General features: G+C 30.5%; 1 protein-coding gene across 1 annotated transcript; it reads left to right on the forward strand.

The window, feature by feature from the left end:
- The first annotated feature begins 15053 nt into the window (after window positions 1–15053).
- On the forward strand, window positions 15054–26573 carry septin5b (septin 5b). Its single transcript, XM_073829089.1, has 10 exons — window positions 15054–15140; window positions 17061–17147; window positions 17246–17369; window positions 17459–17593; window positions 20020–20137; window positions 20272–20373; window positions 22016–22112; window positions 22277–22412; window positions 22492–22594; window positions 25517–26573. The coding sequence occupies exons 1-10, from the start codon at window positions 15131–15133 to the stop codon at window positions 25577–25579; spliced, it is 975 nt and encodes a 324-aa protein (XP_073685190.1). The 5' UTR covers window positions 15054–15130; the 3' UTR covers window positions 25580–26573.
- The last annotated feature ends 1327 nt before the right edge of the window (window positions 26574–27900 follow it).

A 27900-nucleotide genomic window follows, 5' to 3' on the forward strand; every position in this document is an offset into this window, starting at 1 on the left:
TTTGTCATGATTGTCATAATTATGATTTAGTATTTTATAATTTAGACTTTTAAAGTCATCATTTCAACTCATAATTTCTCATAATTATAACTTTTTGCCACAACTTCAACATTTTTATCTCATAATTATGACTTAGTATATCATACTTTCAATTTTTAAACTAATTTCAACTGAATTTTGTCACAACATTTCTATCTTATAATTATGATTTGGGATGTCAATTTCCACTTTTAAAGTCATAATTCAACTTTTGGTCTCATAATTATGACTTTTTGTCAAAACTTCAACATTTTTATCTCATTATGACTTGGTAAATCCTTATTTCAACATTCAAAGTCATGATTCAACTTTTTTGTCTCATAATTATTTATCATTTATCATTTTGTCACAATTTCAACATTATATCTCATAATTTGACTTGGTATGTCATAATTTCAACTTTTACTTTAAAAGTCATTCAACTTTTGTCTCATAATAATGACTTTTTGTCAACTTCAAAATTTTTATCTCATAATTATTGATTTGGTATGTCATAATTTAGAGTTTCAAAGTCATAATTCGACTTTTTTTGCCACAACTTTTTTTTATCTCATAATTTTGACTTGGTATAATGGTCATATTTCAACTTTTACTTTAAAAAGTCATTTAACTTTTGTCTCATAATTACGACTTTTTGTCAACTTCAGTATTTTTATCTCATAATTATTGATTTGGTATGTCAAAATTAAAATGTCATAATTTCAACTTTTTTGTCACATAATTATTACTTTTTGTCACAACTTCCACATTTTTATCTCATTATGACTTGGTATGTCATAATTTCAACTTTTAAAGTCATAATTTTACTTTTTTGTCTTATAATTATGACTTGGTATATCATAATTTCAACTTTTAAAGTCATAATTCATCTTTTTTTGTCTCATAATTATAACTTTTTGTCAACTTCAAAATTTTTATTTCATAATTATTGATTTGGTATGTCATAATTTAGAGTTTCAAAGTCATAATTCGACTTTTTTTGCCACAACTTTTTTTTATCTCATAATTTTGACTTGGTATGTCATAATTTCAACTTTTATTTTAAAAAGTCATTTAACTTTTGTCTCATAATTACGACTTTTTGTCAACTTCAGTATTTTTATCTCATAATTATTGATTTGGTATGTCAAAATTAAAATTGGTCATAATTTCAACTTTTTTTGTCACATAATTATTACTTTTTGTCACAACTTCCACATTTTTATCTCATTATGACTTGGTATATCATCATTTCAACTTTTAAAGTCATAATTCAACTTTTTTTCTCTCATAATTATAACTTTTTGCCACAACTTCAACATTTTTATCTCATAATTATGACTTAATATATCATAATTTCAATTTTTAAACTAATTTAATCTGAATTTTGTCAGAACTTCAACATTTCTATCTTATAATTATGATTTGGGATGTCAATTTCCACTTTTAAAGTCATGATTCAACTTTTTTGTCTCATAATTATTTATCATTTATCATTTTGTCACAATTTCAACATTATATCTCATAATTTGACTTGGTATGTCATAATTTCAACTTTTACTTTAAAAGTCATTCAACTTTTGTCTCATAATAATGACTTTTTGTCAACTTCAAAATTTTTATCTCATAATTATTGATTTGGTATGTCATAATTTAGAGTTTCAAAGTCATAATTCGACTTTTTTTGCCACAACTTTTTTTTATCTCATAATTTTGACTTGGTATAATGGTCATATTTCAACTTTTACTTTAAAAAGTCATTTAACTTTTGTCTCATAATTACGACTTTTTGTCAACTTCAGTATTTTTATCTCATAATTATTGATTTGGTATGTCAAAATTAAAATGTCATAATTTCAACTTTTTTTGTCACATAATTATTACTTTTTGTCACAACTTCCACATTTTTATCTCATTATGACTTGGTATGTCATAATTTCAACTTTTAAAGTCATAATTTTACTTTTTTGTCTTATAATTATGACTTGGTATATCATAATTTCAACTTTTAAAGTCATAATTCATCTTTTTTTGTCTCATAATTATAACTTTTTGTCAACTTCAAAATTTTTATTTCATAATTATTGATTTGGTATGTCATAATTTAGAGTTTCAAAGTCATAATTCGACTTTTTTTGCCACAACTTTTTTTTATCTCATAATTTTGACTTGGTATGTCATAATTTCAACTTTTATTTTAAAAAGTCATTTAACTTTTGTCTCATAATTACGACTTTTTGTCAACTTCAGTATTTTTATCTCATAATTATTGATTTGGTATGTCAAAATTAAAATTGGTCATAATTTCAACTTTTTTTGTCACATAATTATTACTTTTTGTCACAACTTCCACATTTTTATCTCATTATGACTTGGTATATCATCATTTCAACTTTTAAAGTCATAATTCAACTTTTTTTCTCTCATAATTATAACTTTTTGCCACAACTTCAACATTTTTATCTCATAATTATGACTTAATATATCATAATTTCAATTTTTAAACTAATTTAATCTGAATTTTGTCAGAACTTCAACATTTCTATCTTATAATTATGATTTGGGATGTCAATTTCCACTTTTAAAGTCATGATTCAACTTTTTTGTCTCATAATTATTTATCATTTATCATTTTGTCACAATTTCAACATTATATCTCATAATTTGACTTGGTATGTCATAATTTCAACTTTTACTTTAAAAGTCATTCAACTTTTGTCTCATAATAATGACTTTTTGTCAACTTCAAAATTTTTATCTCATAATTATTGATTTGGTATGTCATAATTTAGAGTTTCAAAGTCATAATTCGACTTTTTTTGCCACAACTTTTTTTTATTATCTCATAATTTTGACTTGGTATGTCATAATTTCAACTTTTACTTTAAAAAGTCATTTAACTTTTGTCTCATAATTACGACTTTTTGTCAACTTCAGTATTTTTATCTCATAATTATTGATTTGGTATGTCAAAATTAAAATTTGTCATAATCTCAACTTTTTTTGTCACATAATTATTACTTTTTGTCACAACTTCCACATTTTTATCTCATTATGACTTGGTATGTCATAATTTCAACTTTTAAAGTCATAATTTTACTTTTTTGTCTTATAATTATGACTTGGTATATCATCATTTCAACTTTTAAAGTCATAATTCAACTTTTTTTCTCTCATAATTATAACTTTTTGCCACAACTTCAACATTTTTATCTCATAATTATGACTTAATATATCATAATTTCAATTTTTAAACTAATTTCATCTGAATTTTGTCAGAACTTCAACATTTCTATCTTATAATTATGATTTGGGATGTCAATTTCCACTTTTAAAGTCATAATTCAACTTTTTCGTCTCATAATTATGACTTTTTGTCAAAACTTCAACATTTTTATCTCATTATGACTTGGTATGTCATAATTTCTACTTTTAAAGTCACAATTAAACTTTTTTGTCTCATAATTCCTACTTTTTGTCAAAACTTCAACATTTTTATCTCATAATTATGACTTGGTACGTCCTAATTTCAACTTTCAACGTCATGTTTCAACTTTTTTTGTCTCATAATTATAACATTTTGTCACAATTTCAACTTTTTTGATCTCATAATTATGACTTGAGTATGTCATGAATTATGAATTATGAGTATGTCATAATTACAATATTTCAAGACTCCCCAAAGCAGGCTGGTGCTTCAAGGTGATTTATGCCAATGGGAGTTTTGCTTATGTTCACAATTGCACATAGAAATAATCGAATGCCAAACTTTAAGAGTCACAGAGTTCCACCCACCCTTCATGAGTCATGAGGCTTTATTACAAAATGAATTTTATAAAGTGTTCCTCAAGTGCGGTAGTGAAGTTTATATCCAGGTCCAGTTATCACCAGGAAGCAGGTCTGATTCTATCTTGTACATTAATGTTGTCATTTCTAAAGGAAATTGTGAGTCAAGTACTTTGTATACAGCTGTGCTGTACACGTATGCATCATTTCATGGAGTATTTTGCTAGGAATTGCTCATTTATGCCCCGAGGGTTAACCGGTTCTAACTGGTCCTTTAAAGTGAAGAAAATTCACTCATCTGACTCACTGTTTCCTTCAAATTTCCTGAGCAATTTTCCCTATCAGTCTTGAGATCAGCCGTCGTTTTTTAAGACTGACGCCACTTCCTGTGTCCATATGGTACAATCATAAAGAAACATTTATGGACTGTATAGCCTTTCAGAGAAGCTTTTTAGAGTATTTGCAACGTTTTATGTCGTTGTACTTTTTTGTTGTTGTTGTTGTTGGAGTTTGATTTGCTGGAAATTGGATGAGCTGACTATGCAATTTCTCTAGCTTTCCTACAAATTTGTACATTGAGTAAAATGTTGAGAGCAATGTTTGATTACAAAAAGCTATTTTAGATGTTCAGTAGCTTAGAAAATCACAATTATATTAATTGTTTTAACACAATTTTATTAATTAATTTTCTATGCATTTCAATTTCACTCAAACTCAAATCCATTGCAATCTTTAAAATAAAACCACAGTTTTCAGTTTGAGTTGGGTTTTATGAGAAAAGAGAGGAACGTTTGCCTTAACCCACACCCGTCTTGCTTCAATTGTTCGTCATGAGAAGAGAAACAAGGAAACAGCTTGTACAGAACAATAAACGTTTCCTGCAATGTACCAGGCATCTTTGCCGAGCTGGTGCAAATCCCCTCGATCCACCTTTAATGAGCTATTGTATGGATGCGTAACACAAACCCTATGTGTTCCTGAGATGCCAGTTTCCAAAGAAAAGTTATTGTGGCCCGCAGTTGTTGCTGTCCACTGGAGGAAACGTTCGGAAAGCTTCCATGCCCAGTCTGCGACCATGAAGCATCCTGTAGTACGTCGAGCACCTTGAGACATTCCAAACAGAAACAAATAAGGTGCCTCAGTCGGCGTCACCGCAGCTGGCAACAATCCACATGGTTTGCGTAGTGCTTATGTAATTTCACTGCTACCAGGTTTCATAATAAGCTACCAGATGCCAGATTGCAGAAATTTTCTAAAAAAAAAAAAAACTGTTTACGCAAATATGAATAAGCATTTCACGGACGTCACATTTAAAACAAGCAGCTTTCTGTTGGTCAATGTGACAAATTCATGTGACTAGGTTGAACACGAGAAATCTGCATGTAAATCTTTCACCTTCATGTGACATTCCAGATCGCATGGATTCCTAAAAGTGTGAATCTATGAAAGCCTGTTTCTGCCAAGGAATTAAAGGGATGGTTCGGAGTAGAATTGACTTCATTGCTATGCACTCCGAAGCCCATGTAAACTAGTCTCAAAAACTACAAATGGCGACAAGTCGACATCACTTCCCTGGTTTGAAAAAAGCACGTAAAAGTCCTCCTACACGTTGACATGCACACAGATGTAGTAGGAGGACTTTTACGTGCTTTTTTCAAACCAGGGAAGTGACGTCGACTTGTAGTTTCTGAGACTAGTAGATCTCGGGTAACACGTGTTTTTAAAACACTCATGGTGGACTTACAAATGTTCTGATGCAGCGTTTTGTGAGTACATAACCTATTTACACTACTGTACAAGTTTGGTAAGATTACTTGCACGTTTAGTGGTGCAATTTACGAGATACATCACATGTACCATTCACTCCTGTAACAAGCAATTCGAAAAACTTTAATATCTCCATAAATGTTCGACTAAGGTAAAAAAAACTTCGGATGGGGTATTTAGATGGGCTTCGGAGTGCATAGCAATGAAGTCAATTCTACTCCGAACCATCCCTTTAACAATAAAATAAGTAATTGTGACTTTTTATCTCACAGTTCTGAGGAAAAAACAAAACAGAATTGCAATATATTACCTCGAAAATCTGGCTTTTTTCTTGCAATTCTGAGTTAACATCTCAGAGTTTATATATCGCAATTCTAACTTTTTTCTCAGTTCTAACTCAGTTCTAACTCAGAATTTTGAGTTTGAGTTACATCTCACAATTTAAACTTGTTTCTCAGAATTCTGAGTTTATATCTTGCACTTTAGACTTTTTGAGTTTTTATCTCGTAAGTCTGACTTTTCTCAAAAATTTTTGTTTATCTTTTTCTCAGTTCCAACTTTTTTTGAATTTTGAGTTTGAGTTATATCTCACAATTCATACTTGTTTCTCACAAATTCTGAGTTTATATATAGCTATTCTAACTTTCCCCCCCAAATTCTGAGTTTATATATCGCAATTCTAACTTTTTTCTCCAAATTCTGAGTTTATATCTTGCAGTTCAGACTTTGAGTTATCTCATAATTCTGACTTTTCTTAAAAAAATGAGTTTATATCTTGCACTTTAGACATTTTTCTCAGAATTTGGAGTTTAAATCTTGCAATTCAGACTTGTTTCTCAGAATTTTGAGGTTATATATATATATATATATATATATATATATATATATATATATATATATATCTCAATTCTAATTTTCTTCTCCAAATTTTGAGTTTATATATAGAAATTCTAACTTTTCCCCCAAATTCTGAGTTTATATCTTGCAGTTCAGACTTTGAGTTTTTATCTTATAATTCTGACTTTTCTCAAAAATTTGAGTTTACATCTCACACTTCAGACATTTTTCTCAGAATTTGGAGTTTTAATCTTGCAATTCAGACTTGTTTCTCAGAATTCTGAGTTTATATATATCAATTCTAACTTTTTCGACAAATTCTGAATTTATATTACACAATTCTGACTTTTTCGAGGTTTATCTTGTAATTCGGATTTTTCTCAAAATATTGAGTTTTTTCTCAGATATCTGACTATAAATCTCACAATTCAGACTTGTTTATATGTAGCAATTCTAAAAAAAATTCTGAGTTAATATCTCACACAATTTTGACTTTTTTGAGTTTTAATCTTTTTTTTAATCTTTTCTCAAAATTTAGATTTTATATCTTGCAATTCTGACTGTTTTCTTAGAATTCTGAGTTTATATCTTGCAATTCTGTCTTTTTTAAACTGAATTCTTACTTTACATTCTGCAATTCCAACCTTTTTACTCTGAATTCTGACACATAATCTTAGAATTATAACATTTAAACAAAAAAATATAAAAAAAATGTTAATTTAGACTCTTTTTTTGTAATTCTGAGTCAAAATCACAAAATTCAGTTTTTATCTCGCAACTCTGACTTTTTTCTTTGAATTTTGAGTTTATATCTCACAATTCTGACTTTTTCCTCAGAATTTTGAATTTATATTTCGCAATTCAGACTTTTTTTTAAGAATTTTGAGCTTATATCTCACAATTCTGACTTTTTCCTCAGAATTCTAAGATTATTTTTCTGCTTTTTTTTTACGTGAGTCTTGCGGTTCCAACCTTTTGTCTCTGAATTCTGACATATAATCCCAGAATTATAAGATGTTAGCTCAGAATTTTGACTTTTTTCTTGGCAATTGTAAGTTAACATCGCAAATTTCAGATTTTTATTCAAGGAATTCTGACTCCATATATCTTATTCTGACTTTTTGAACTGAATTATTAGTTTACATCTTGCAATTCCAAACTTTTATTTCAGAATTCTGACATTTTTTCAAAATAAAAAGTTAGAATTGCGAGATAAAAAGTTACAATTACCTTTTTATTTTATTTTTTATTCTGTGGTGGAAATAAACTACCATATACATTTGGGTCATTGACCAACCGAAGGTGGCTTGGTTTGAAAGTGACTTCTGTGCTTCTTACTTCACTACACAAATGACAATATACAATAGACCTTTTTGGTCTGTCTATCTGTGTTTGAAAGATACATTTTTACTAAGTTTTGATATATGCAATGATAAGCTTAGCAACAATGGCCTTAGCTCCAGGGACAGATTAAATACTCGGATGGAGCATCAGGAGAGCCATAATTTCAATTAAGAAACCAAACTGCAAATTAGCAAGGTTATTGAAGAACGAAAGTACAACAACAATGCTTGTGTGATTGCCAAATAGCTGTACTGTGATTGTTCAGAACTATAGTGAACTATTAATTGCAGTGTTAATTGTTTGGCTGCTGTCTAATAACCAGCACTGAAGCACAGGAAGGTGACTGTGGTGAGCAGCTGGATTATTTCACTGTTTCTACAGGATTTTCCCATCATTGTTTTCCTCCGGTTTGCTCCTGTTCTAGTTTGGCCGCATGAGCCACTGCAGTGCTGCCTCTCTGTTTTTATGATGTTTTTGTTTTGTTGCACCATTGTTTTTAACTATCAGCTTTCGTCAGCCCAATAGCACAACAAAAACTCTGAGTTGATTACAAACTATAGATCGTCCAGATTTGTCTCCCATTTCTCAATATGCTTTATGGGGCTACTCTGGCGCCATCGAAAATGATATCAGATAAACAAGTTTAACGCCAGGTCATATAAAGCTATTTGCAAATGTCTGGACTTTTTCATTGCAACAAAAGATGAATTCCACAATACAAAGAATCATTTGATTTAGATCAGAACTTTGGAGCACAGTTTGCGAATCATTTAATTCAAATCAGGACTTCAGAACGGGTTCGTAAATCTTTTTTTCTGATTTCTTTGTTTTACGAAACAGTACCTAACATCAAACCATTAAGAACAGGTATTAAAATGTTATTATACTATTTTTACTATACAAATACCATGGTTAAATTATGGTTATTTCCCACTTTTTGAGGATTAACAGAATTTAGTTTTCAAATACTTGTCTAGATCAACTTTGAATACAAGAGAGGTTTAGAGACAATTTTATATGTGAAATTTAGCTAGCAGGAAACACAAATTAGTTGTTATATTTTCATATATTCTCTTTTGAGCATGTCAACAATCCAAAAAAAAAATTGCATTAAACAGAAAGAAAGTTCTCTTGCACAATACCTGACCAAAATATCTCTCATTGCCAAAGAAGTAAATAACATCTTCCTCAGAAAAATGACAAAAACAGCAACTCACTTCAATGACTAACTGACTGACTATTATAATTACGTCCATAGGCTTTTAGGAAATTTGGATTAACTCATTAATCTGTTGTTTGACCTCTTCATATTTAAGGAGAGAACTTGTTGCTTTTTATAATTTTCAAAGGCATAGAATTACTAAGGAAGCTATGACATGTCCCTACCAATATTCTGCAGCTACTAAACTACGCAAGCATAATATTTGAACGAACAATTAAATGTCTGTTGTATGCCGTTATGTCCCCACCAATAACAAAATCAAACATACACTCTTGAAAAATCAAGCAAGTATAACTGCCAAGCAAACTGCTTTGGGTGAGTTTTTTTTCCTGAGAAGCCAACATTGTTTTTCCAACACTAAATGACCTAATCTATGCTATCAGGAATTGTGTGATTTATTTCTATTTTTATTTCTCCTTGGCAAGATATTTAAAAATGTTTGCATGATGCAGGAGTTGATACTTTCTCTTGCAAAAGCAACATCTGAGTGATTGAAAGTTCCTGCAATATAAATAAGCCAAATTAATTTCAAACTGCACCAGAGGGAACTATTGTGAGCTTTCAGTGAATCATACAGTGCAGTGCTGACGTCCCTTACTGAACCCCAGCAAATCATGCAAAGTCATTTACAAGCAAGAAAAGTCTCCCCAGGATCGGATTTATGAATCGAGCACAAAAAGGTGCTGAAACAACAAATCACACTATAGGCCTGCAGACCTCCCAATGGATCAAAGGAGGCTCTTTTGTTAGAGGACTATACAGTTAGATGTCAGTTTTCAAGTTTCCATAGAAATGCTCTGACATGTTTCTAATGCATTTAGATTGACCAAATCCTCTGTAATGAAGAAATGCCCCCTTAATGTTCAAGTCTGCTTCGCTGGAGGCCCCTAAATCTGCAGTACTTAAAAAAAGAGAAAAGTTTAAATAGTTTTATATTATAGTAGATGCTATAAATATATCAATTAAAATTTCAAATGTTTTCAACGTAAATAAGATATTTTCTCAACAAACTCCAAATGTTCAGAGGAAATGTCTTAATACACCCCACGTTCATTCACTGGCCTACTTCAATATTTTTCTCCAGCAGAGTTACAATGTCAGCATCTTCCTAATTTAGGCAGCCTTTGATGTGTTTCTAGTATAAATAAACTGCTCCTTTTCTGACACAGAGAGGAACAATTCCCTATAGTTCACCTGGTAACCTGTCACGGTTTCCTGGGCAGTATTTACAGAGCAGGGTCTCACTATTGTGTTGCTCTCTGGACATCTTCCTTTCCATGTCATTCTCTGTGAGGAAAATCACATTGCATGACTATACATGTATGACCTAGAATCATTTAAGTGGGCTGTCTCACATGCATCCATTCAAACCACTATAGAGCAAACATTTATGAGATTCACACAACAAAATGAGTCTGGATATGATATTATACTGCCACCATGTGTCAGATCTCTACAGCATGCAGAAATAGAAGAACCACGAATATAAGCAATCATTTTAAAATGTATTACAAAATGAACAAACACTTGATTTAATAAAAAAAAAGAAATATATTATTGATAAATTAAAATAATAATACATATAATAAATTAATTAATAGCCTAATGCATACTGCATATTAAAATATTTTATTTAATTTATTAATTAATTCTATATTATTAATTATTTTGACTAAATTGTAAAAAATCCTAATAAATTTTTTAATTAATTTATAATAATTTTATAGAATATAAATGTATTATTAATAATGAATAAATAATGAATTAATAATTGCTAAATGTCTAAATTAATTAAATAATTGCATATTAAAATAACATCTTTAAATTATTATTTAATTCTATATTATTTTATGATTAAATTCTTTAGTTAAATGTACAAATAATCATAACAAATAAAAATTATATATACTTATTATTATTTAATTAATTTATTATAAATATATATATATATATATATATATATATATTAATTTATTATTGATTAATCTATTATTAAATCAATTAATAATAAATTAATATAATAATAAATAAATTAATAGCCAAATGCCTAAATTAATTAATTGCATTTTTATATAATTTATTTAATTTATTATTCAATTCTATATTATTCTATATTATTAAATTATTCAATTTAATGAAAAAAATCATAATAAAAAATGATATATATACATTTATTATTATTAAATTTATTTATTATTAATATATATATATATATATATATATATATATATATATAATATTAATTAATTATTAATACATTTATTAATAATAACAAATAATTTAATACTAAATTAATATTATACATTAATTAATAGCCAAATGCCTAAATTAATTTTAAAAATGCATATTAAAATAATTTATTTAATTTATTATTTAATTCTATATTAAATTATTTATTAAATGTAAAAAAATATGAAAATAAAAATTGTATGTATAATTAAACTATTAATTATTATATTTATAATATTACTTTATTATTAATTAATTTATTATTAAATAAATTAATATAATAATACAAATAAAAGTTAAATTAATAGCCAAATGTATAAAATGACTTAAATGATTGTTTATATAATTTAATTTAATTTATTATTTAATTCTATATTATTCTACATTATTAAATTCTTTGATTAAATGTAAAAACATCATAATAAATAAATATTTTGATATATATTTAATATTATTTAATCTGTTTATTTATAGATATTTCTTTTTAATTAATAAATTGCTAGTATTTGCACTGTTCATTTATTTATTAATACAAATATATCGGATTTTGTTATCAACACTCTCAAAAAGTATGTGCTAATTTGTAACACTTTTTTTGTGACTATTTTAACATGTCATTTTGTGTACTAGAACATCAGACAATCAACAGGAATAACACATTGGTTGAGTTAAAAGTAACACAAAATTAGTCAACACAGAGGTTAGTTAAGAAACAACAAATAAAAGTAATTCGCAAACTTTATGTTACAAAAAGACCAAAAATGTTTTTTGCTATAGTTTAAATCAGGTTTAGCTAATGTTACTTTATGTCCTCCCTTGCCCATCCCGCAGTATCATATTTATTCCAGCGGTTCAACAACCCAATATATGAATCCTACTATGGCCAAACCATATCTCATGAATATTAATTACGCAATGCTGCCGTTGCCCGTTTGCCATCCAATAGTGATAGACTCAAGCAGACATTCACCCGGTGACCATCCAATAGAAAAGGCTGGGCTAATTAATATTAATGAGCACGCCTTTTCCATAGTACGATTCGCGGATTCACGCTTCGAAAGCGGCCGGAATGACGAGCAGCGCCAGGTACAAGAGCAGGGCGGTGAAATCAGGTGAGAAGAGTAAGGTTTTACCGGTATGTGACTGAAACAAATGGAAGATTTAATAACGGAAATGTAATTTGTCTGTTTGCATCAATCGCTCTGGATTTCTTAATGCCTAAATGGGCGTCTGCATCCTTCACCTGCTGCGGGCGTCTCACATCACACAACAGAGGATGGAGAGGTAAGCCTACTTTTTAGTCTGTAAGGGTTATCATCCATTTAAATAATGTGCTGCGTATCTACGTGCTCGCCATAGGTTGATTCACATCTGTAAGGATGCTGTGTGTATTTCTGGGACAGTGGGTTGGATTGCTATGAATAGAGCCACTTGCCTCACTTAAATCTGTTTGGTTGTGAATGTGAACAATGAACACCAAAAATATTATATTCTATATGTTTGGTCTGACATTTAAAGATTGCAAATAACCGATATCCATCAAACTCATAGATGCTGTCCATTTTTAGAAATGCATGAAACTAATCCTCACTGTCCCACATTTCATCACAATCTCCGTTTGACCTCACTGTAAAGCAGCAGGAGCATTGCATGCCTTGCATCATTTGAGGGCAATGAGAAAGATGCTAAATCATCAGCCACTAGTCCTGACTTCATTAAAATTCATTGAATCTAATTACGTAATAATTATTTTAATATGCATGTATCTCAGACATTTCACCCCAATATCAAAATTGCATTTTACAAAAAGAAAATGAAATTTTTTTTTTTGCATTCTTTATGCATTACTGTAATAAGCATTGGGGGAGAAATTTGATTAAGTGTTACAGAAATAATGCAAAATTCTTAATAGTCCCAAAAATAGGTCTAAATTGCTTAATGCAAAAATCAAGTTTATTACAAAATATTAAGTTTTGATATATTTACGGTAGATAATGTGTACAAAATATCTTCATGGACCATGATCTTTACTTAATATCCTACTGATTTTTGGCATAAAAGAAAAAGTGAATTTTCTCCAGGGTCACATATATATATTTTTTCTTTTGAGATTACATTTACCCATATAGCATTTTTAAATTATAAATGTCCTGGTTCATTTATTAAAGATGCTAAATCATCAGCTAGTCTTGACATGCTCATTAAAATTAATTGAATTCACCCCAATATCAAAATTGCATTTTACAAAAAAGAAGTCTGTATTAAGATTTTTTTTTTTTGCATTGTGACACTTTTCTTTATGCATTACTGTAATAAGCATTAGGGGAGAAATTTGATTAAATGTTACAGAAATAATGCAAAATTCTTAATAGTCCCCAAAATAAGTTGTTTTATGCTAAATGTAATTTCATATTTTTTCTTTTTATTGTCTGATTACATTTACCCATATGTGACCCTGAACCACAAAACCAGTCATAAGGGTAAATTATTTAAAATTGAGATCTATACCTCATCTAAAAACTGAGAAAAAAGCTTTCCATTGATGTGTGGTTTGTTAGGATAAAACAATATTTGGCCGAGATACAACTATTTGAAAATCTGAAATGTGCAAAAAAAAAACAAAAAAAAAAAAAACATAAAGTTGTCCAAATGAAGTTCTTAGCAATGCATGAGACTAATCAAAGATTAAGTTTTGATATATTTACGGTAGTAAAGGTACAAAATATCTTCATGGAACATGATCTTTACTTCATATCATATTCATATTTTTGGCATAAAAGAAAAATCGAATCGAAAATTTTCTCCAGGGTCCCATATTTTTTTCTTTATCTTTTAATTATGAGTTTACATTTACCGATATAGCATTTTTAAATTATAAATGTCCTAGTTAATTTATAATAGGCCTGTGTTGATTTTTTTATGAGGTTTTACAATTTTCTCTGATTTTATATTCCTCTTCAAATCTCGAAAAACATGATAAATGTGTACTAAGCTGATGCTCATGTGGTTTGCTCTGTGCACTGGCTTAGAAAATGTCTAAATGTGCACTTGGCCCTCCGTTTGTCCACCCGAGGGCGAACTCTCAGTCAGTCTGGAAGACGGATGAAAATAACACTAATGCCTCGGTCTGCTAGGAAACATTCAATTCATTTCTTGTCTTATTTCTCCAAACGCCCACGAGTGCATGCACACGGCCTCCAGTGCCTCAGACTGTTGCCAGCCGTGCATGAAAGTAAAATCCAATATCCATGCCTCTAGGAGAGGATAAACCTCTTTCTCCCATAGCGGGAATCCCAGACAGGACAAACAATCCTGGAGATGAAGCCAAGCAGGATTTAAAGTCTGTGACCTTCACTTTTTGATCCAAAATTGCTATTTTGTTACTTTTTTTAATACAAACACAGAGTTTGCATACTCTGCTGCTCTTTAAGAAGCATTGGAGCAATAAACAGGGCTAATTTTGCATATTTGTGATGCAAACCAAGCGTAATGATTCTATATGACAGTACTAGAGTGGTTTTATATAATAGGATAAATTATGTATTATTGTAAATATGGACCGTGAGGCCTTCGGCATTGGTTGTTTCTGAACAGGCTGTCTGAGCACAATGAAACATGGCAGGAATTCTGGGATTGCCCTAGTAAGGAAGTGAGTGTGGCATACATTAGGCTGGCTGTGTAGGTTGGGGGTTGGGCGCATGGATTCATCTTTATCCTGTGGCTATCACATGATTTGCTATGCTGATGTCAGTTTTTGCGTACTGTACAGTTGTTTTGGTATTGAAATGAATGTGGTGGAATTAGCATTGAGTTTTTGAATGATGTCATTATATGTCATTCTTTTAGGAAAAAGAGTATGTTGGCTTCGCCACCCTTCCCAATCAGGTTCACAGGAAGTCGGTCAAAAAAGGCTTTGATTTTACACTCATGGTGGCAGGTGAGTTGCTTAAAACTGGTGTTGTTAATAATAACTAAAACTAATTTTGGAACTATTGAATATTGTATTTCTTAAAGTGATAGTCAATCCAAAAATGAAAATGCAATTATTATTTACTCATGTTGTTCCATGGCTTTCTGTCTTCTGTGGAACACAAAAGAAGATCTTTTGAAGAATGTTGGTAACCAAACAGTTTTGGTTCCCATTGACTTACTGTATTTTTTTCTTTTTGTCCATACTATATATAAAATATCAAATATAATATACAAATTTAACTGAAATAAAGATAACATTAAAACTACATTTTATTTTATTTTATTTATAGAGTGTTCATTTTTGGGTGGACTATCTAATTTAACCGAAATAAAGATAAAACCTAAAGTTTATTTTATTTTATTTTTGTAGAGTTTTCATTTATGGGTGGACTATCCAATTTAACTGAAATAAAGATAAAATATACATTTTATTTTATTTATAGCGTTAATTTTTGGGTGGACTATCCAAATGAACTGAAATAAAGATCAAATAAAATAATTTTTTTATTTTATTTATAGAGTTTTCATTTTTGGGTGGAATAACTAATTTAACTGAAATAAAGATAAAATAAAATATAGATTTTATTTTATTTTATTTATAGAGTTTAGATTTTTGGGTGGATTATCCAATTGAACAAATACAATAAATAAATAAATATATATATATATATATATATATATATATATATATATATATATATATATATATATATATATATATATATATATAGAATTTCTTCAGTTAAATCTAATTTAACTGAAATAAAGATCAAATAAAATATAGATATTAATCTGAATATAAATTCTATATTAAATTAAATAGTTTTTTTTATTTTACTATAATTAATAATATAAATACGCAACAAAATTACTTAAACTAAGCTTAAAATAACAACTGAAAAAATAACAATATTATATTATTATTTTTAAATATAGTTTTTTATTAAATTAAATAATCTAATAGTATATAAACATACCTTAGTTATTTTAGTATCATTGAGAAACTGTTGGAGTGTTTATTAATATTTACAATTATTATTTTTTTATATTTAGCATTTTCATTGTTCCAAGTTTGTTGTGTTTTGTTGTAGTTTTGTTTTTTTATATGTATGTGTGTGTGTGTGTATATATATATATATATATATATATATATATATATATATATATATATATATATTAATTCATTTTATTTCAGTTTTAGTTTTAATTTAGTATATCAAGTTAAATTAAATTAAGTTAAAATGAGAAATGTTTCTGAAATAAAGGCTGAAATAGCTAAATAATTTTTCAAAAATATGTTAATTTTTTAATTTTTTTACATTTACTTTATGGCAAGTAATGACAATGTATTTTATTGGTTTGAATTTTAGTTAGTTTTTTTTATATTAAATTTAAATCATCTGAAAGCTGAATAAATAAGCTTTCCATTGATGTTTGTTAGGACAGGACAATATTTGGCCGAGATTCAACTATTTGAAAATCTGGAATCTAAGGGTACAAAAAAATAAAAATAAAAAAATATATCAAGAAAAAATATATATGAGAAAATTGCCTTTAAAGTTGCCCACATGAAGTTCTTAGCAATGCATATTACTAATCAACAAATTAAGTGTTGATATATTTACAGTAGGAAATTTAAAAAAATCTCATAGAACATGATCTTTACTTAATATCCTAATGACTTTCAGCATTAAAAAATAAATAATTCTGACCTATATAATATATTTTTGGCTTTTGCTATAAATGTACCCGTGCTACTTGAGACTGGTTTGGTGCTCCAGGGTCACATATAATAAAAAGGCAGACAGATAAAGATGTGAGACTCAAACTTTCCTCAAACCACATGAGCAAAAACTGCATTTCTTTCTCACTCTTTGTCTTTTAGGAGAGTCTGGTCTTGGAAAGTCCACCCTAATCAACAGCTTGTTCCTCACAGATCTATACAAGGACAGAAAACTACTCAACGCTGAAGGTATATTTCAGCTCCAATACTCAGAGACTTATTGCTATTTAAATTTTGTCGCCTAAAAGACATATTTGCCCCTTCTCAAATATGTATTTCATGTTTAGAGCGCATTAATCAGACAGTGGAGATCATCAAACACACAGTTGACATTGAAGAAAAAGGCGTTAAACTGAAGCTGACCATTGTAGACACACCAGGTTTTGGAGACGCTGTCAATAATACAGAGAGGTACGTACTTAAGAGTTCACCTCAGATTTGTTAATTATTGTTTTATAATTATTTCTGCTAATCATAACTGCTTTTGTCTCAATCATCAGCTGGAAGGCCATTACTGACTATATTGATCAGCAGTTCGAACAGTATTTTCGGGATGAAAGCGGCTTGAACAGGAAAAACATCCAGGATAATCGTGTGCACTGCTGCTTGTACTTCATTCCTCCATTTGGACATGGGTAATCCAATCCTGACTCTCTGCTTATATATACTGAATAACAAAATATACAGTATCTCACAAAAGTGAGTACACAGCTCAACCATTTTAGTGTATCTTCTCAAGGGACAATACTATAGAAAAACCCTGGAAATCCAGAGGTCTCGCGAGAGCACAATTTGAATTGTCTCTGCAAGACACTCGGGCATCGAGCAATGATGCACGTTACTGCATTAGGTAAGCAGTTCTGGGAACCAATCAAATCAGTGTATCTGATGTAGGCGGGCCAGAGGCGAGCTAAGCTGATGACGACAGCGCTGCGACGTCCGGAATAAAGATGGCTATAGATGAACACCAGTTGTTTGAAACGGCTTTGGCCGCTGCAATGAACGAGTTAGACTTGGCTTTTCATATAAAAGAGGAACAGAAAACCGCGCTCGAATCATTCCTTTGCAAGAAGGATGTTTTTGCCGTTTTGCCGACTGGATACGGCAAGATTTAAACCTATCAGTTAGCGTGTATCACCGTGTATTGTTGTGATTGGTCGTGGCGTTATCCAATTGCGTGCAGTGAGAGTTTCAAATGCATGCTTGGTGCCGCCCCTCGAGTTAGGCTCTTTTCATTGCTCGATGCCAGACCCTTAATCTTAATAGATTAGGGTCTGGATTTTTTCCAGGCTACTATAGAAATGAAACTTGGATAGATTTTAGAGTAGTCAGCTTGTCTATCATATAGATTTACTGTCCCCTGAAAATTACTGAACATACAGCCATTATTGTCAAAATAGCTGGCAACAAAAGTGAGTACACCCTAAGTGAACTTGTCCAATGTGTCAATATTTTGTGTTAGCACAATTGTTATCTGGCACTGCCTTAATCATCCTGGGCATTGAATTGACCAGAGCTGCACAGGTTGTTGCTGGGATCCTCTTCCACTCCTCACGGTGCTGTTGGACGTTGGACACATGGTGCTTCTCAACCTTATGCTTGAGGATGCCCCACAGGTGCTTAATAGGGTTCAGGTCTGGAGACATACTTGGCCACCCCATCACCTTCAGCTTCCACAGCAAGGCAGTTGTCATCTTGGTGGTGTGATTGAGATCGTTATCATGAATGAACTGCAGCTCCCCAGTACCAGCAGCACTCGTGCAGCCCCAGACCATGATGCTACCACCACCATGTTTGACTGTAGGCAAGACACAGTTTTCTTGGTACTCCTCACCAGGGCATCGCCACACATGCTGGACACCATCTGAGCCAAACAAGTTTATCTTATAGTCTCATCAGGCCACAGGACATGGTTCCAGTAATTCATGCTCTTGGACATGTTGTCTTCAGCAAACTGTTTGTGGGCTTTCTTTTGAGCCAGCTTTAGATGAGGCTTCCTTCTGGGACGATGCCTATGCAAACTGACTTTGCAGTGTATTGTCTGAGCACTGACAAGCTCACCTACTTCTGCAACCTTTACAGCAATACTGGCAGCACTCATGCATCTGTTTTTTAAAGCCAGGTTATGCACCTGACGCACAGAACGAGTGCTCAACTTTGTTGATCGACACTAACAAGGCCTGTTCTGAATGGAACCCATCTTGGAAAACCTCTGTTGATCCTGACCACTGTAGTGTAACTCGGTTTCAGGGTGTCACTGAACCTCTGATAGCCTTGGCCATCTTTGTGAAGAGCAACAATTCTAATCTTAAATCCTCAGAGAGTTCTTTGCCATGAGATGCCATGTTGAACATCCAGTGGTCAGTATGAGAGAATTAATTAATTAATAATCCTGTCAAGCAGACAAAAACATAAACATGATGAATATGCCATGTGGCTTTGCATGGTTAAACAACATACTGCTGTTATTACTCAGGGTGTACTCACTTTTGTTGCCAGCTATTTTGAAAATAATGGCTGTATGTTGTGCAATTTTCAGGGGACAATAAATCTACACTGCTATACAAGCTGCACATTGACTACTCTAAAATATATCCAAGTTTCATTTCTATAGTATTGTCCCTTGAAAAGATATACTAAAATGGTTGCTGAAATGTGAGGGGTGTACTCACTTTTGTGAGATACTGTAAATATGTGCTGTGCATATTTTAATAGTATACGTTCAGATACTGATGCTGAAAATTCAGCTTTGAATCACAGGAATAAATTGCATTTGAAAATATATTAAAACAGAAAGTAGTTATTTCCAACTGTAAAAATATTTCACAATATTACTGTTTTTATTGTATTTTTAATCAAATAAATGCAGCCTTGGTGAGCAGAAGACACTTCTTCCAAAAACTTTAAAAACTCTTACAGATCCCAAACATTTGAATGGTAATAATTATTCCACATACTGTATATTTTGTTGTCTATCATACGGCCTCTTTTATGAAAAAATACAATCTAAATGTCTCTTTCTAAATTTCTAAATGACTCAATCTCTCTTCTCCCCACTCAGGCTGCGGCCTGTGGACGTGGAGTTTATGAGGGCACTGCAGGACAAGGTGAACGTGGTTCCACTCATTTCCAAGGCTGACTGTCTGACGCCAGCAGAGATGAGGAAGATGAAGGACAGGGTAAAGTGGACCACCTTCACCTCAGCCTGTTTATACAAGCACACGCTCTGTTCACATTCACACACACACCACGTCTTTGCCCGACGGTGTCAGGGTTTCTGACGTAACCAGTGTTTTTGATTCTTCTATTCAAGGTGAGAGAGGAGATCGAGAAGTTTGGAATTAAAGTGTACCAGTTCCCAGACTGTGATTCCGATGAAGACGAAGAGTTCAAGCAACAGGACCGAGAGTTAAAGGTCAGGATCATGACTCATAAATTGATGCTGGAGTACTTCATGACTCAAGACATGAAAAGTGATGTTTGCTCTTCCATCCAAGGTTGATGTTTGGTTCATAGGGTCCATGCTAGCTGAAAACCATTATGAGTTGGACGAAGAATCAAATTCATTCATGTAAAACCAAATAGGTTTGACTGGTCTGGTACATTTTACAGATAATTTTGCAAAAACTACTAAATTAAAATAAAAAATAAAGAATGATAAAATATAAATAAAATTAAAATTAATCCAGTCTTTGAAAAACAAATGTAAGCTCAACTTTTCTTGTAGAACTTGACTAAATAAGTAATGTAAACTTTAAAAGCAAAAAAAAAAAAATAATAATAAAATAAACAATAATAAAAAAAGTAAAAAAAATAAAAAGGGCAAAATAAAATATAAATAAAATAATATAAAAATGAAAATAAAATATAATTTATATTTTTTCAATTATATTTTATATATATATTATATTTCTAAATAAATAATACCTGAACAAGGGAATTTATCATAATCTTCAAAGAACAGTTGTAAACTCAACTCCAGCTTCTGGCGAACTTGACTAACAAACTTATTTCATAATAAAAGCAAATAAAATCATTTAAAATAAAATAAAAATTTAAATTAAAAACAAAAACATTTCACCCAAACAATGGAGTCTTCAAAAAATTACTGTAAACTCAACTCTTCCTGGAGAACTTTACTAACTGCTTTACTTTTCTCGTAGGACTTTATTAAATAACTAATCTAAACTTTAAAAGCAAATAAATAAATAAAATAATAATACTATATAATATATATATATATATATATATATATGTGTGTGTGTGTGTGTGTGTGTGTATATATATATATATATATATATATATATATATAATATATAATTTTATATATAATAAATATACATAAAATATAAATTAAATAAATAAATATTTTATCTGAACAAGGGAACTTATCAATTAAAAAAATAATGTTGAAAACTCAACTCATTAATTAATGTACAGAACTATAGAAACTTGAGTATAGAACTTGAGTAAATAACTAATCTAAACTTTAAAAGCAAATAAATAAATAAAATAAAATACGAAATGAACAAAATATAAATAAAATAAATTAATATTTTACCTAAACAATTAAAAAAAAACAAAAAAACCCAAACAAAAAACAGTTAAAAACTCAACTCAAATTAATTAATTAATGTACAGTTTAAAAGCATCCCGGAGAACTTGACCAACAAACTAATGTTCATAATAAAAGTATATAAAATCATGTAAAATAAAATAAAAATAAACATTTCACCCAAACAATGGAGTGCTCCTGGAAAACTTTACTAACTGCTTAACTTTTCCTCTAGAACTTGAGAAAATAACTAATTTAAACTTTAAAAGCAAATAAATAAATAAAACAATAAAGTAAAAGCGTAAATATAAGTAAAATAAAAATAAATATTTTAAATAAGATTATCATGACAGAGGGATCTCACGCAGCAGATCGTCCTTGACATTTCAGCAACTAATGTTTACATATATTAGCAGCTTTTTCAAAATCGGGCTAAAACTCTTGTAGTGTGAGCCTAGGTTTAGAAACAAAAAATCTAAATCTTCTATGTTGTGTGTTTCAGGAGAGCACTCCATTTGCTGTGATTGGGAGCAACACAATAGTGGAGGTCAAAGGTCAGCGGGTGAGAGGGAGACTTTACCCATGGGGGATTGTAGAAGGTCAGTGTGGATCTCTGCTTGAATATCTAAATTTTGCATGAGACAGACAGACTCTCTGTACTAACAAGAACAAATGAATGAAAAATAAGTTTTAGCCAACCACATGTTATATCTGTTATATGTTATATACAGGTTTTACAAACATATATATTTTTTTGTCACAGTGGAGAATCAGTCGCATTGTGATTTTGTTAAGCTGAGGAACATATTGATTCGCTCACATATGCACGACCTGAAAGACATCACGTGTGACGTACACTATGAAAACTACAGGGCGCAGTGCATACAGCAAATGACAAGGTAAGTCACAATGCTTTTCTCAAATATCACACTAAATATCATAGACATTTGTACTTATGAGATGTTCTGTTTTCACCAGCAAACTGTCCCAGGATAATCGCGTGGAGAGCCCCATCCCAATACTACCGCTGTCCACCCCAGACGTAGAGACAGAAAAGCTGATAAAGATGAAGGATGAAGAGGTCAGTGAGCTATCCTACTTAATCTGGACATTTCAGTTCTTAACTGTAATTTTATAAATGTGACATGGAGCACAAAATTATATGGAAAATATAGTGGTTTTGAGACACTTGCAATCAGGGCTTAAAACATTTGCAGCACCTGAAAATCAACGTTGACTTGTATGAAAGCCTGATTAAAAAATAAGAAAGGTAATTATGACTTTTTATCTCACAATTCTGACTTTTTTTTTCAGAATTGTGAGTTTATTTCTCAGAATTGCGAGTTAATGTCTCGCAATTCTGACTATATAACTTGCAATTGCGAGTTTATATCACACAATTGTGACTTCATTTCTCAGAAATTCGAGTTTTTATCTCACAATTGTGCCTTCATTTCTCAAAATTTTGAGTTTATATCTCAATTCTGAGAAAAAAAGTCAGAATTGCGAGAAAAAAAGGCCGAAATTGCGAGATAAAACATTGTTTTATCTGGAGAATTGTAAGATGTAAACTCGTAATTGCGAGAAAAAAGTCAGAATTGTGAGATAAACTCGTAGTTGTGAGAAAAAAGTCAGAATTTCAAAATATAAACTTAAAAATTTAGAGTTTTTTTCCCCTTACATTTCTGACTTTATTTCTCGCACTTATGAGTCTATATCACGCAATTCGGAGTAAAATGTCAGAGTTGCACGTTTTTATCTCGCAATTCTGACTTAATTTCTCGCAATTGTGTTTATATCACGCAATTCTGAGAAAAAAAGTCCGAATTTGGAGTTTTCTTCTCACACTTCTGACTTTATTTCTCGCAATTGTGTTTATATCATGTATTTCTGAGAAAAAAAGTCAAAATTGTGAGTTTTTTCTTGCATTTATGACTTTATTTCTCGCATTTATGAGTTTATATTACCCACTTATGAGAAAAAAGTCAGAATTGCAAGTTTTTTTTCTCACATTTCTGACTTTATTTCTCGCAATTGCAAGTTTATATAACGCAATTTGGAAAAAAAGGTTAAAATTGCACATTTTTATCTCGCTATTCTGACTTTATTTCTCGCAATTGTGTTTATATCACGCATTTCTGAGAAAAAAAAGTCAAAATTGTGAGTTTTTTCTTGCAATTCTGACTTTATTTCTCGCAATTGTGTTTATAACACGCATTTCTGAGAAAAAGGTCAGAATTACACGTTTTTATCTCGCTTTTCTGACTTAATTTCTCGCAATTGTGTTTATATCACGCAATTCTGAGAAAAAGAGTCTAAATTGTGAGGTTTTTTTTTGCATTTATGACTTTATTTCTTACATTTATGGATTTATATCACCCAATTCTGAGAAAAAAGTCAGAATTTGGAGTTTTCTTCTCACACTTCTGACTTTATTTCTCGCAATTGTGTTTATATCATGTATTTCTGAGAAAAAAAGTCAAAATTGTGAGTTTTTTCTTGCATTTATGACTTTATTTCTCGCATTTATGAGTTTATATTACCCACTTATGAGAAAAAAGTCAGAATTGCAAGTTTTTTTTCTAACATTTCTGACTTTATTTCTCGCAATTGCAAGTTTATATAACGCAATTTGGAAAAAAGGTTAAAATTGCACATTTTTATCTCGCTATTCTGACTTTATTTCTCGCAATTGTGAGTTTATATCACGCATTTCTGAGAAAAAAAGTCAAAATTGCGAGTTTTTATCTTGCAATTCTGACTTTATTTCTCGCAATTGTGAGTTTATATCACGCAACTTAAAAAAAAAAGTCAGAATTGCACATTTTTATCTCGCTATTCTGACTTTATTTCTCGCAATTGTGTTTATATCACGCATTTCTGAGAAAAAGGTCAGAATTACATGTTTTTATCTTGCAATTCTGTCTTTATTTCTCGCAATTGTGAGTTTATATCACACAATTCGGAGAAAAAGGTCAGAATTACATGTTTTTATCTCGCTTTTCTGACTTTATTTCTCGCAATTGTGTTTATATCAAGCATTTCTGAGAAAAAAGTCAAAATTGAGAGTTTTTATCTTGCAATTCTGACTTTATTTCTTGCAATTATGAGTTTATATCATGCAACTTTAAAAAAAAGTCAGAATTGCACGTTTTTATCTCGCAATTCTGACTATTTCTCATCATGTATTGTAAAAAATGTCATGTATTTCTGAGAAAAAAGTCAAAATTGTGAGTTTTTTCTTGCATTTATGACTTTATTTCTCGCGATTACGAGTTTATATCACGCAATTCTGAGAAAAAAGTCAGAATTACACGTTTTTATCTTGCAATTTTTACTTTATGTCCTGCAATTGTGAGTTTATATCTCGCAATTCTGAATAAAAAGTCACAAAAAGCCTTTTTTATTTGTTATTCAGTGGCAGTAACAGACTTCCATAGACCCGAAAATAATTTACCAGCCATGCATAGTATGTGCATGCAAAAGTGATTAATAATTTATTTAATAATCATAGTAATCATAATAATTATTATTATTTTATAATAATTTAATCAACTAATTAAATAAATGTAAAAATAATTATCATAATTGTTTTATTAATGATTAATATTATTAAAATCTAAACAAATCGATAATGAAATATCACTATGATACTATTTAACTGTTAAGTGTTTAATAATAATAATAATAATAATAATAATAATTTATATAATAATACAAAGTTTTATTATTATTTTTTTTTAACAATAGTACTATTACAATACAAATTTTTATGGCTGATTTTTGTTTGAAACCATAAAGCTTTTATTTTGGCGTAAAACTGCAGGAAACTTCTGTTGGAATGCTTTTTTTGACAATAGAACTCTCGAGAATACTCACCAACACTGTTTTTTTTTTTGTTTGTTTTTTTTCACATTTTGTGTTTGGCGAGTGTTCGTTTTAGGTCCTCTTTGGAACACCAAACGCTGAAACTGCCAAATATTTTTCACTTTGTCTTTCACAGTTGCGGAGGATGCAAGAGATGCTTCAGAAAATGCAGCAGCAGATGCACGAACAGGACCTGTGAGCGCCGCCCTGAACAAAAACGGCTGATTTCAACTTGTCTGCACTTTCACACAAGCAGAAACATAACACTTTACCATCATCACACTGAACGATATGCAGTAGGGAAACAAACAGATGTATTGTGTAATGCACAGATATGAATGCATGTGTCGGTTAAAAGGGTCACTTCACTTGAGCCTGACATCTAAAACCAGGCTCCAACTTGAAATATTTAGTAACGCTAAAAGATTTAGCGATTTAGTTTGTTTTCACACTTTGTACAGTCCATGTGATGCTGTATGACTGTTTCCATGGCAAAGACTTCTGCTTTATTCACAGACATGGCAAATGTTCTGTCGTTCTATTGTCTTTTTTGTTTCCTGTTTTTGTGATCTGTTTCTATCCTAGTTTTTTAAATATTTTTAGTCGTGTGTGTGTGTGTGTGTGCATGCGCAAGTTTGTGTGCCTGTGATGATTTGCATAAACCAAGTGGAAAACTAAATATTTGAGGATTTTCTACTTTTGAAGAAGCTATACCAACAAGTCATTACATTTTGAACAAGGTTTGGAAATATGAAAACAATTGCAGTATTACAGCAAACACTTATTTATTCTACATTAATTTATTTGTCTCTGAAGAACCTTTGTTGTACGATTGCTGTATGTTGATGAGAATTTTAACTAATCCAAACTTTTGACTACTATTGATTGAACTTAAAAAGGTGATTATTTATGACAGTTTTATGTAATTCAGGTTATAATATGCTACTTAGGATGACTGTTCCAGTCCTAAAGCACCTAATCATTTATAATATTTCACAAAATGGATATCAGACAATCTTTATCAGTCAATAGAGGCTCTGACATCTTTTATATGACCTGTTGTTGTTGGTTTTAGATGGATGCATTGAGATATTGATTTGTATGCCCTGTATGTGTTTACTCAAGCTATTCCTATGAGCATGACAAATGCACCATCTGCCATATATCATGACTCCTTTGAAAAATAAACACATCCTTAGTGGTAAAACCTGTCTGGTCTGTACATCTTTTCATCATTGTTAAATATTTTTTATATTGCTCAAGATATCATTTTTCATTCTTGCAATTAACATCTAAATTAATTTTCCATTACATATTTTTGGTTTAGATATTAAAATATATTTTTTAGTTTGAAAGCCTATATTAAAACTTAAATGTGTTTGTGCTTGATTTTGAATCATTCAAGTGACTCGAATCACTCAAAGAATTCGTTCTAAAACAGCGATTCACTCGCCGATTCATTGAAAACAACAAATCGGCGTAATGAACCGGAACAAGTGGATACAAATCTACTAATAAACTCCACAACAACTTGTAAACAAAATATGTGTTTTCCTCATAAATTACAAAGCAAAACTAGCTTATTTTCACCTTTTATTTTATAAACTAGCGATTCTACAAAATGTTTGCAGCAGAAAACCCCATATATATTTGGTTCAGGTAATAAAATATATGAGTTTGAAAGTCTAGATTAAAACTAAAATGCGTTTGTGCTTGATTTGGAATCATCCAAGTGACTCTAATCATTCGAAAGATATGTTCAGTGAGACAATGATTCACTCGACAAAGAGTCGACCAGAAAATCCCTCCAGATATATTTGGTTCGGGTAATAAAATATATGCGGTTGACCGAAACAAGTGTAAACAAATCTAAAATGCATTTGTGCTTGATTTTAAATGATTTAAGTGACTCGAACCATTCAAAAGATTCGTTTCTGTGAGGCAACGATTCGTTGAAAACAACAGAGTCGACCTTAACAAGTGTAACTGTTATACAAATCTAAAATGCATTTGTGCCTGATTTTGAATCATTAAAGTGGCTCGAATCATTCAAAAGATTCGTTCAGTGAGACAAAGAGTCGACCAGAAAATCCCTCCAGATATATTTGGTTCAGGTAATAAAATATATGCGGTTTAAAGTCTAGATTAAAAATAAAATGTGATTGTGTCTGATTTTGAATCATTCAAGTGACTCGAAAAACACTCAATTCAAAACAACAGAGTTGACCGATACAAATCTAAAATGCGTTTGTGCTTGATTTTAAATGATTTAAGTGACTCGAATCATTCAAAAGATTTGTTCTGTGAGGCAACGATTCGTTGAAAAACATTGGAGTCGACCTAAAAAAGTGTATACAAATCTAAAATGCATTTGTGCTTGATTTGGAATCATTCAAGTGACTCGAATCATTCAAAAGATTCGTTTTGTGAGGCAACAATTCGTTGAAAACAACAGAGTCAATCTAAACACGTGTATACAAATCTAAAATGCATTTGTGCTTGATTTGGAATCATTTAAGT

This window comes from Garra rufa, chromosome 23 (genome assembly GCF_049309525.1).
Source record: "Garra rufa chromosome 23, GarRuf1.0, whole genome shotgun sequence".
NCBI lineage: Eukaryota > Metazoa > Chordata > Actinopteri > Cypriniformes > Cyprinidae > Garra > Garra rufa.

Excerpts from the sequence above, each read along its gene's own strand:
- septin5b (XM_073829089.1), top strand. Across the intron at positions 17,370-17,458 it reads GCTGTCAATAATACAGAGAG|CTGGAAGGCCATTACTGACT; the intron begins GTACGTACTTAA and ends CTCAATCATCAG. Across the intron at positions 20,374-22,015 it reads AACAGGACCGAGAGTTAAAG|GAGAGCACTCCATTTGCTGT; the intron begins GTCAGGATCATG and ends TGTGTGTTTCAG.